Source organism: Rhagoletis zephyria, unplaced genomic scaffold (genome assembly GCF_001687245.7).
Source record: "Rhagoletis zephyria isolate East Lansing unplaced genomic scaffold, Rhagoletis_zephyria_1.1 Rzeph_scaffold_00704, whole genome shotgun sequence".
In the NCBI taxonomy this organism is placed as follows: domain Eukaryota; kingdom Metazoa; phylum Arthropoda; class Insecta; order Diptera; family Tephritidae; genus Rhagoletis; species Rhagoletis zephyria.
Window position 1 is genome coordinate 140,311 of NW_016157788.1, and position 11,533 is coordinate 151,843.

Below are 11,533 nucleotides of genomic sequence, written 5' to 3' on the forward strand. Positions count from 1 at the left end.
AAAATTTCCACGATTCGAACATGGTTTAATGAGAAAAAGTGGCAACATTGCATTTTCGAGTATACAGTGGCTAGCTGCGTTTCAGTGATCGCCGATCGAGATTCCATTTAATTTATTTCTTTGCGCATATTAGGCCAAAAATATTTTGATTGAATCAAACGTCTAGTTGTACGGACACTTGGATGTGATAAAGAATGAATTTTATCAAAAATGATTTTTCTCATAGAATTCGGAACAAATGGTCTAAAAGGCTGTTGAGAAATATCACACCAAATATTAAGGTTAAGTAGCGGAATATTAATTTATTTTAAATTACTGTTGGAATTTTGATCAGATATTATGCCATAAAGCGTTTGATCTTTTTGTTGTTCCTCAAATAATGTTTGAAAATTAATGTCTTGGGCTAAAATCGTGTTAACATCTGGAATACGTGAAAGGGTATCAGCAACTATGTTTTCTTTTCAAGAAATATATTTAATGTCGTCTGTAAATTGTGCAATGTACTCTAAATGTCGACTTTGTCGAGGTGATCTGTCTGATTTAGAATTTAGAATATGTGTTAAAGGCTTATGATCAGTGTAAACAGTGAATGTTCTACCTTCTAGAAAATGTTTCGGTCGGACTCTAGGTTCAATTTAATTTTGCAGCCTTTGGTTTTGAAAGCGTTTTCAGTTGTTAATTTTTTTGGTATTTACTAATTAATTCAGAAATTTATTGTGTCGTTAAATATTTCTCGAAAATCAGGATCGCCAATATATCATTTATATGATATTTTAATAACTAAATATATTTAGTTTAAATTTTGAGTTTTTTATATGTTGAAAGTTTATTTATTAATAATCAAAAATTTTCTCTTCAACTACAAACAAATTCATAGAACCATAAATTGAAAATCAAGAATTTAAACAAGTATAAAAACATACAAGTAAAATACCCTACACAGTCCACTCGGAACTACTTTGGTTAGCAGCGCAGGTGCAGCCGTTGCATACTTACAAGTAAATGTGAAAGTACAAATATTACTAAAGATATTTTCTTGTGCAAGTCAGGATCATTTGCGTGTCCGTCCACATTGGCTGGTGCAGGGATTTTTACTATTGCATCCGTTGGTTTAGTCAAGTACAGCTCTTGCATATTTACAAGTACATATGTATACCACCCTATAAAAGTGAAAGTGCAAATATTAATAAAGATATTTTCTTGTGCAGGTCAGGATCATTTGTGTGTCCGTGCACGAAATGCATTTCAATTTAAGATATTGAACACGTAATCTTTAAATGCAAGAAATATAATAATTTTTAAAAGATTAATTTATATGCATTGTATCAAATCAGGATCGTTCAGGTCAGGATCATTTGGGTGTCCGTCCACCTTTGCTGGTGCATGTATTTTTACCACAGCAGCCTTTGGGTTTGTCAAATGTAGCCTTTGCATATTTACAGTGGAAATATTAATACAAATATTTTCTTGTGCAGGTCAGGATCATTTGTGTATCCGTCCACATTCGCTGATGCAGGGATTTACTCTTTTGAAGACGGTGTGCGATATTTTGGTGTTTTGTATGTAAGCTTTAATAAGTGGAAAAAGTCTAGAGTACTAACCGTTGATCTACAGAACACCCAAAAAAGTGCTTCGATAGAACTCTTCATGCTGATTTCAACTATCACTGAATTAATAAGGTTCTATGAAGTGCAAAGTTTCGTTTTGCTGTTAAAATTATCATCGATTCTTAATTTTTTGTTTGTTTTTAATTAGAAATACCTCGTAATCTCGCAAATAAAATTAAGCAAGTTTACTAGTTGTCTGTGGTAATGAGGCAATTACACGTTTAGATGAAATTGTGTTTTATTTCTTAAGTGGTAACGTTTTTGTATCTTAACTTGCGCCGAGTAATTTTGGTGTTGTTGAAATCAGCATTCAAAGTTCTATGGACCCATATTTTTGGAGGTTTTCATAACATAACGGTTGGTTACATTTTTAAAAAACCAAATGTAATCAAGTTAAGCTGATAATGATATAATTTTTAAATGTAACAAATATAATGATTAACAAGACTGATTGCAGAAAATAGTATAAACATTACCAAAAATTTACATTTTTAAAAAACCAAATGTAATTAAATTACGATATTAAAGAATATATTTTTTTTTTGATGAAACCAATATATTGATTAACAAGACTGATTGGAGCAAAAAGTACAAAGCATTACAAAAAATTTACATTTTTAAAAAAACCAAATGTAATTTAATTACGATATTGAAGATCAAACTTTTAAATGTTACCAATATAATGATTAGCAAGACTGATTGGAGAAAATAATAGAAAACATTACTAAAACATTTAAAATAAAAAAAACCAAATGTAATTGAATTTAAGATACTGAACATGTAATCTTTAAATGCAAGAAATATAATAATTTTTAAAAGATTAATTTATATGCATTATATCAAATGCACCTTTACTATTTGTATATTTCTTCATGATTTCTTTGAATTCCATTAATTTTGTTTAATATATACTGGAATTTCAATGAAACTATGGTTTATTTTGAATATTTGGGAACATTTGTCGATAAGATTTTTCTTTGGTGAGAATTTTATGTGAATATTCATTTATTTCATTTTTAATATCTATATGGCCATTAAAAGTTAATTCATTGTCTATTGTGTAGATCAGTGGATTCTTCTTTATATATTTAATTCAATTTGTATATAAAAAACGCATTTCAGCACTACCAGACTACGTTTCCTACTACCTTTTCACAAAAGGCTTTTCACAAAAGGGGATAAAATTGTTACCCGCTTCTCTTTCCTTCTCAAATGCAACCTTACAACGCAGTCGATTGACGCAAATGTCAATATTTATCCAACCTTGAATCATGCTGCACGGTTACATTTGAGTCGCCCAAAAAGACATTTGTTAGCAGCGCAATTATTTATTTACTCTCCTTATCTCTCCATTCTTTTTTTGAGTGCGGGCAAACACAAACCGGTTGGAGTATGCGAAAGTAAAAAACCGATCAATAGCAAGACAATTACACCGACTGAAAAATATCTGCAAGTAGCGTACTGTGCTTGCAAGTTCTTAATGGCGTTTTCTTTTCTCGAAAAAAATTCACTTTCTTTAATGGCAACATTATCAGAGTGCAACATTTTAAAGAAAGAGCACGCAATATGCATGTTAAGATGCTGATAAAGGAACACGAAAGCTTCACAGCCCTGGCGCAGGGCAGAATAAATGCAGCATTTTTTTCTAGAAAAGAAAACGCTATAAGTATTTTCATTGAGCTGTTGATTATTGATATAATAAATAAATATGAAATTTGAGCTTGATTAATAAAGTTTTAAAAACTTTATGGCACAAAAACAAAAACAAATCGATTTAATAGTTTTCCAAATATCTCGAGAACGGGGCGAGAAAGATTTAAAAAAAAAATCACACATCACAATTCTCTATGAAAAGAAATATTTAAAAAATTTAAAAATTTAAAAAATTTTTCACATACAAATTTTTTAATCAAAAAATTAGTTTTTGAAATTATGGCATCTCAAAAAAAAAATTAAAAAAATCACAATCTTAGCTCTGAGCATTGCGCAATATTTAAGTATAGTATTATGGGGTGCACTCTACAATAATTTGAGCTATGCATTTTTTTACACCGAAGTTGAGTAAAATGAATACATTAAAAATTTAAATTTTTTTTTAGAATCTTTTTGAGTATTTCTTCAAGTGGGCCCCGAATTTACTAAGATTTATATTTTTCAATGATATTCACACAGCGCCGATTTTTGTAGCCGAAAAGTACACTGTATACATTTTATTGCAAAATTGCAAATAGTTTTTTTTTAATCAACAATTGAAAATTTTTGCAGTGTTTTGGAAATATTTTTTTTCTTTGAAAGTAAGTGTCCGAAGGAAACAATTTTTTGGGTGCAGATTTAAAAAACATTGAACTATACAATGAAATTATTTGTGTTTCATATTTTCAAAAACGAATTTTTTTTATCAAATAATTTGTATGTGAAAAATTTTTTAAGAAATATTTTTTTTTTAATTTTTACAGAGAATTTTGATGTTGTATGTGCGATTTTTTTCAAGTTTTCTCCTCGAACCGTTCTCGAAATATTTGGAAAACTACTTGATCGTTTTGTTTTTGTTTTTGTTCTCTAAAGTTTGTAAAAATGTACTAATCAAGCTCAAATTTCATATTTTTTTATTATTTATGTTTATGGGCGATTCCGTCACGGGTTGGACATTTGTACAGAAAAAATTTTCTTGTTTAAATTTAAGTATTAAGTACTCAACAAATCCACATTTTAATAAAGCTACTCCTAAATGACTATTATGTGAGTTATTACAAAATATGAAACAAATTCCAGCTTACTTTTATATGGGGAAAAACTGATCTATTTCTTCTGTCACGGGTGGGACAAATAAAAAAGCCCGCTTTTTGGAGCAGATATATTTTACGGAAACTCTGCGAATTTATTTAACTTTTCTGTGTGAACTTGATGTCTTATAATAAAACAAAGAACCAGGAACACAAACAAAGCAAAAACTACAAAAAAATGATGGCTTTATTATACAAAAAAACCCAAACTTCTCTGTCACGGGTGGGACAACGTTTGTCACAGGTAGGACACGAACGAATTTTTATATGAAAAGGAGCTTTTAGTGTGGTCCATATATAAAGATTAGTTATTAAAAAATATAAGAACCCAAGTAGGGGTTAAATTCACTTATGTTTTATCTTAGGATGGTGCCTTTTATATAGAAGAAAATGCTTAGCACCGTCAGCAAAAAAAAAATGATAAAAATTGACGCGATTTCCTAGCGTCTTGAAATTTTCACTTTTACCTACTTAAATTTAATGGACTACAAAACTGCATACATGGCAAACATATGCTCTCTCGCTTATGGGTGTCATTGTGCCATTATTTTGTTTCCATTTTTTTAAGATTTACAGATTTATCGTCAGACTAAACAAAACACCAATTTTCGCGTTTTGAATAAAGCAAAACACTAAATTTAGTGCGGAAAGCACCAAGTTGGCAACAGTGGTTTTAAAGCCTTTTGCTTTGCCATTTTCTTTTTTTCTATTAATAGTTACGACTTTCGCTATAGATTTTAATAACACGCGAAATAGTATACCTTGACACGTTTACCTTTTAAGCGATGGCTTTGAAAGTCCAATTTGGATTTACCTTAAAAAATCAAACAAGCAAGTATGTTTGTATTTCAGTTCCTTATACTAGGTTCACATATAAGTAGATTAACCTCATTTTCGAGCTTAACACCCTAATCTGTAATTAGAACAAGAGATTAGCCATATAAAATTCGTCCCTTGTTAAGCTGAAATTAGTCGAGAACGCAGAACGTATACTTAAACGCAGTCTGTATACGCAGAATTTTGTCGATTATTGGAGCCCTCAGTGTTGCTTACTACACTGTTGCCACTCATCAATGCCTTTTCATAAACTTACCCTTTCAACTACAACTTTTCGTGCTATAATAGATTTTGGCTAAATATAAACTACTTAGTTTTCAACAAAAACCTTATTCAATAGTAAATTTCAAATATTGTAAACATATTTTAAATAGGAACTTATAACTTTTTTACCATCTGTAAAACTGACGAAGTGGCAACCATCTAAAGAAGGAGAAATCAGCTGACACGGAAAAATCTAAATTCCGCAGATTTCTGCGCTACGGGCTACAACTACAGAAAAATTCTGCGGTGTTGAGTTTTCATTTACATGGCGCTCTGGTAAGATAGATCGTGTCAGCTGACTCGGGTTTACGTACCGGTAGGTTTACGTTCTTGACTAATTTCAGCTTTAATCTGTAATTATAAAATAATCTCAGATTTAACCGATAACTTTTCGGTGTCCGTCCTAGTTTTAGCGATTGTTTTTGCGAAAAAGAGGAGAAATGCCAAATGTAACAGCCTCATCATGTATCTCGAAACGAGCGTTCGTTTCGTCTGCCAAACGAATAGTTCGTGACTTGGTACTTTGTAATACGTTTTCGTCTGGCAACGCGAAAACAGCTGATCGTTACGTTGCTTTCGTCTAGTTTCCAATTTTCTAACACGAAAAGGAGACGAAAGAGAGCCAAAATAAGTAAATACAGTGAAAAATTTATAAATTTCAAACAAAATAAATGTAATCAATATAACAAAAAATAATAATTTATGTTTTCATCAATTAAAAACCCACAACAACACAATTTGAGGTGCTAATTCAAGAGATGGACCAAAATCCGGATCTGGCAAGACGAGTACCAGTCAAACAGACAGAGCAAAGGGTCAGAAGCGATGGGACGGGATAATGGAAGAAGGTAGGCTTATACTTGGTAGCAAAAATCCCCGTAACATAACCAAAAATAAGATTTGTTTATTTTACTTCAGACATGGCTGACCTCAAAAGCCGCACTTTGCGAACTATATTCGTAATATAAATAATATAAATATGACAGGTGGGATCCCTTTCAGCATTCACGGCTGACGGAGATCGAAAAAACCATCGACTGCATCACTTCTATGTCGAAGGCCGTAGCACCAAGTAGCGCAGCGCTTAGAATTTCAAGGCTTTCGGCATTACAGGCAGCAGCGTCCACCTCTGATAATTTGTCAGCGACTGACATGCCAGCACTATTCGACAGCAACGATACGCAATTCAAGGGGCTACCCCTATTCGGTATCATCCCAACGCTCGTTGACGCACTACTCGCCACTCCAGAACCCACAAATTTCACCAGTAACTACACAAAAAATATCTCAAATTAATGGCAAAAATAGTAAATAACATCTGACGCTGACGCCCATTTTCTATAAAGTGTGCCAAATAAATTAAAAATAATAAAATTCTAAAGGAAATATACAAAAAATACCTTAATATGTCATTTAGCAACACTTTTCTAGACGAATACAATGTAATCGACGTAAAGTCTACACGAAAGCGATCGTTCGACTTACAAAATTGTAAGCTGAGAAGAATTCGCCTGCAGACGAATCGTTCGTGTCCCCTATCGTTCGAGATACATGATGAGGCTGTAAAAGTAAACAAAAATGGACGCCAGCAAGGAAAAGAGGTTTGTAAGGGTATTTTTAATAAAATGTTAAGTTGAGATATATTTATATTGCTTATTATAGCAGAAAAACGTGATCACGGTGGCACAGAGAAGAAACATAACTTTTCCTTGAGATGTGAGAATAATAACCACAACAAATTTGACGGCTAATAATCTGAGATTTACCTGTGTAAACGGGGTGATTAGAAAACGAGCTTTGATTGTGATAATATTGATATGTGAACATACTTTTAGTTTATCTTTTGTTCTTATACAAAAAAAAAGCTTATGATTATGGAGTATTTACCTTTTCGCAATTGAATCCAATTGTAGGTACTGTATTTAAATACTGATCAAATTTCAATCTATAAAGAGCCGTAGTTTTTCCGGCTGAATCAAGGCCAAGCATAACAACGTGTAGGGTGCCCTAAAAATTCAAATAGGAGTTTTGAGATATGTAAAAATACGAAATTCAGAGACCGTAAATATTACCTGAGAGGGCAGTGCATCTAAAAAGTGTCCCCCATTTTTCCCCATTGCTGTCCCCATTTTAGAGCAAGATATTTTGTGTTTGTTCAGCCGCTTTTGCCTTAGTTTTTACATTGGTTTTTAGCTGGAAGCAAATTAGTTATTATCGAATTGTCCATATTTGTAGGCATTCGTCTATTAAGACACACATATACACATCTTGGTTTTATCTGTAATAGAAAAAAAGGATTTTATTGAATAATTTAGTAGTCATGTGTGCTAAGAGTGACATCGTAAATGTAAAAATACAAAGCAATAGTCTTTTTTATTCCAAACCGCACTAGAAGAAAAGCACTAACCTGCGCAACCTAGTTGAAAATTAGCATCTAACAGTGCACAGTATATACAGTAATAAACATTTTTGAGTACTCCTCGGGGGTAAAATCAGGGTTGATAATGAGAAGGAGCATGAATTTTGCTGATTCAGAGTTGCATACAAAATTACTGTGGTATGAAAGGAAGCAACAACCGTACTATGGCAGAGTGGCACAGGTAATTTTGTAAACAAACACCTTTCTTATCATTTAAAAAGATATCCAGGGGGTCTACTCTGTAATGCGATGCGAAAGAGAAATACGATGCGATAGGGAATCGTCACAGCATATTACTTACGGCGTATTCGCCTTTCGCATCGCATTTCTCTTTCGTATCGCATTACAGAGTAGCCCCCCAGTTTGTAACCAGAGGCAGTGGCTTGTGAGGCTCACTAAAATCTACTCATCATATTGGAGCAGCTCCGGGTAATGGACCATTGAACGTGTTGGCTGAACTTATGACCACCATAACCACCCAGTCTCCAACCAAATGCATGTCTTGAATTTATAGGGTAGCAATTCATAGCAATTGCTATTGTATTTGTGTATGATTCATATTTGTGACATTCTATACTTTGATGTTAAGTATTTTTGACGAGTTCCGCTCAAACGTGTGCTTAATGAGCTGTCTGGGCGGATGCGCTGGCAGGCATTGAAGTCTCTATAACTAAGCAAACCTTTTTTTTGTTTTGGAATAAAAACTTCAATATATTCGGAAATTTAGAGTTTCCCAAATACGTAAACTTAATTTTGGCCTCTAGATTACGATGGCGTTTTCAGAAAATCCGTATCACGTTAAAATTGTGAGATATTTAGGGGGGAAGTTTTAGAGTTCTTAAAGTGAATTTTTCGTCGTTTAAAACACTGTGCTCAGGTCTTGAATTTTTTTCTGGGCAAAGGTTTGGATAACTTAACTGGGATCTTTTAAATTCAATGGCGTCCTCCGTTTTACCAGATTGGCTCTAGTTTTCGAGATAACGGTGCTTGAAAATCTGCTTAAATTTTAGGTTTTTTGTTAATAATTACCTCAGTTTTAAGGTTATTTTACTAAAATTTTGCACGTGACTGTATTTTGATATTACCTTAGCTATTTCTGAAAATCATGGAAATCGGTTCACTATAACATATAGCTCCCATACAACTGATTGTTCAGATATGTGGTTTTGCGTTACAACTCATATTTTATTTCGTAATATTTTTTTATAATAGTAGTTTATACACTGCTTGGACCTGAATTTGCGTTCTTTTCAATCCCAATCTGGCATATTTTTGCAGTTTGTGTTGTACGAATGTAATACCTTTTTTTACTGTGAAAGCTGTTGTTCGTTAAAGTCAAAGTGACTGAGTAATGCTTTCAAATAGGCGGCGGTCTATACCGCGTCTATTACACATAAGTTGGGAACCAAAAAAACACAAGCCGAAAATCTACGCGAGCGATTACTGTCATATTAATTGATAAAAAATATCGAAAATTTTGGAAAAACTTTAATTCATCATATCATTGTCTTCGGAAACTCCTAAAGATGAAAAAAATTAAAAAGCTTCGCAATAAATTAAACTAGTTTTGTTTCGTTTGTGGTAGATTCGTTTACATTACCATTTGCAACGTTCGTACTGTGCAGTCGCTTAAACATTCGTTTGAAAGAATTTCTAAAGTTACTTTGTTTATCTAAGTGCTAAGCAGTTCTAATTTGTGTAATTTATACTGGAAAAAGCTATTTGAAGCCAAGCTCCAATAAATTGTTGTGTTTTAGACATAAAGTGCGTGGATTAAAAATAAAAAATTAATATTCTTTTCATTCCTTGTGCATATTTGCCTCGTTTGGTGCATTATTGTTGTCTTGCGTGAGAGTGCATTTTCCCATCTTCCGCGATTTATCATACATTTTGCTTATCATCGATCAAATAATTTTCCTGCAAACAGCTCATTTTGGCTTGCTTTTATGTTTTTAAGCTTTTAAGCTTTTTGGCTCAGTGGCTTTAAAACTGTTAAGTTCAGCACGGTTTCTAACCATTGAACTTACAATACCTAAACTTCTGTGTCTCTCAAACGCTCATCTTTGCTACTATCGTACTAATAGCGTACACTGTGAGTTTTTCTTGTACATACAAATTGTTACTACTTCGCGCTGCAATGTATTCATCCTGCTGTTTTGAAAAATGTAACATTAAAAACGACTTAGAGCGTTGCGTTGCGTATTGGTTGTGTGATGACTTAGCTTACGTAAAATGTGCTGGTCTCAATGGTAGGGTGGCCGACATCATAACCGATAACAAAGGTGTTCGTTGGTTTTGTCCCAAGTGCAGATCAACCGAAGTAGAGCTTTGTAAAATGTTTAGGAGCGCCAGAATTGGCTTCCAGGAGTTGGGTAAGGAGTTAAAACTTCTAAACGAAAAGTTTAAGCGATATGAAGATGCATTTAAAGACTTTAAGTGCATTGAATCTTCATCCTCTCCATCACCCAAGCTTAAACAAGCTTCAAAAAAGCGGAAGCATGGAGGAGACAGCATTGTTCCTAATCCCATTTCTTTAGACATTGACACTCCGCCAATTGATTCTTTGCCTACTCCCGGCTTAAATAAGGAATTAAAAAGTTTTAATTCTCCGTGTGTTGAGTTATCTCTTGAGCTGCATCTTCCTCAGGTGTCACTACAAGGGCTGCAGCAAAAACGACAGCTGTGTCTGAACCTACATCTCAAAGCGGGCCTTCTCCGTTACCGAAAGAATTAATCGTAGTTCCTGCGAATAAATCTGTGTTTGTTTCGCGCTTTTCTAGTGAAACGTCGGTAGAATATGTGAAGTCTTATATAACATCAAAGCTTAATCCCCNGAAGATGTTAAGTCTTATATAACATCAAAGCTTAATCCCCGGCACATAGCTATTAGAAAATTTAATTTTTCATACGAAAGAAGCATATCTTCCTTCAAAATTGATATTTCCGCCGACCATTTTCAAAACATTGTTGATGGTTCATTCTGGCCCAATGGTGCTTTATTTCGTGAGTTTGAGTTTAAACCTCGAGCTCGGAATGAAAATACTGTTCAAATTCCCTTCAGGATCAAAAAACTTATAAGTAATTTTCTCTTCAATATTTATTTCCAAAATGTTAGAGGTCTAAATACAAAATTAACTGAGCTGTACTTAAAGTCTTTTGATTTAAATTATGAAATTTTGGTTTTTACTGAAACTTGGCTAAAACCGAATGTGTTTAATAGTGAAATATTGTGTAGTAAGTATGAAATATTTAGAAATGATCGCTTAGATAGAAAAGGCGGGGGTGTTTTAATAGCTGTTCAGACCGACTTTTCCTCTGAAAAAGTTGTGTTCACAGGTTCAGATGATGCTGAATTCCTCTGTGCTAGAATACGGTGCCCCTCAAGTAGTGTTTTTCTTGTGATCTATTATTTTTATTGCCCAAATAATAGACATAAGAACGATTATAAGAAATGTAAACATAACAAAACTGTCAAAGCTAAACTTCAAAATGGGGGGGATTGCCAGATGAATGTACGTAACCAATGTTATCCAAGACACGAACCATCATATCGGCATAGGCACGAATTGACAGTGACAATAGGGAAATGCCCACACTTACACACGATAAAAGAATCGGTGGTC

The 11,533-nt window shown here is 33.3% G+C and overlaps 1 protein-coding gene and 1 long non-coding RNA gene across 6 annotated transcripts in view; one reads left to right on the forward strand and one right to left on the reverse strand.

Moving 5' to 3' along the window:
- The window catches only part of Arl4 (ADP ribosylation factor-like 4), a 142,938-nt gene that overhangs the window by 86,805 nt on the left and 44,600 nt on the right, over positions 1-11,533 (reverse strand). The window contains exons 2-4 of one of the 5 annotated variants that reach the window (XM_017613694.1): positions 7,757-7,769; positions 7,564-7,684; positions 7,379-7,498 (exon numbers count right to left, since the gene is read on the reverse strand). In XM_017613694.1, coding sequence (XP_017469183.1) covers positions 7,379-7,498; positions 7,564-7,620 — 177 coding nt within the window. In that variant the 5' untranslated portion in view covers positions 7,621-7,684; positions 7,757-7,769. Of the gene's footprint in view, positions 1-996; positions 1,161-7,378; positions 7,499-7,563; positions 7,770-11,533 lie in introns of those variants that run through there. The other 4 variants (XM_017613691.1, XM_017613692.1, XM_017613695.1 and 1 more) reach the window with 4 other exon arrangements.
- On the forward strand, positions 1,167-2,431 carry LOC108361144 (uncharacterized). The gene is made up of 2 exons (XR_001847237.1): positions 1,167-1,410; positions 1,476-2,431. It is a non-coding gene; the product is annotated as an uncharacterized LOC108361144 (long non-coding RNA).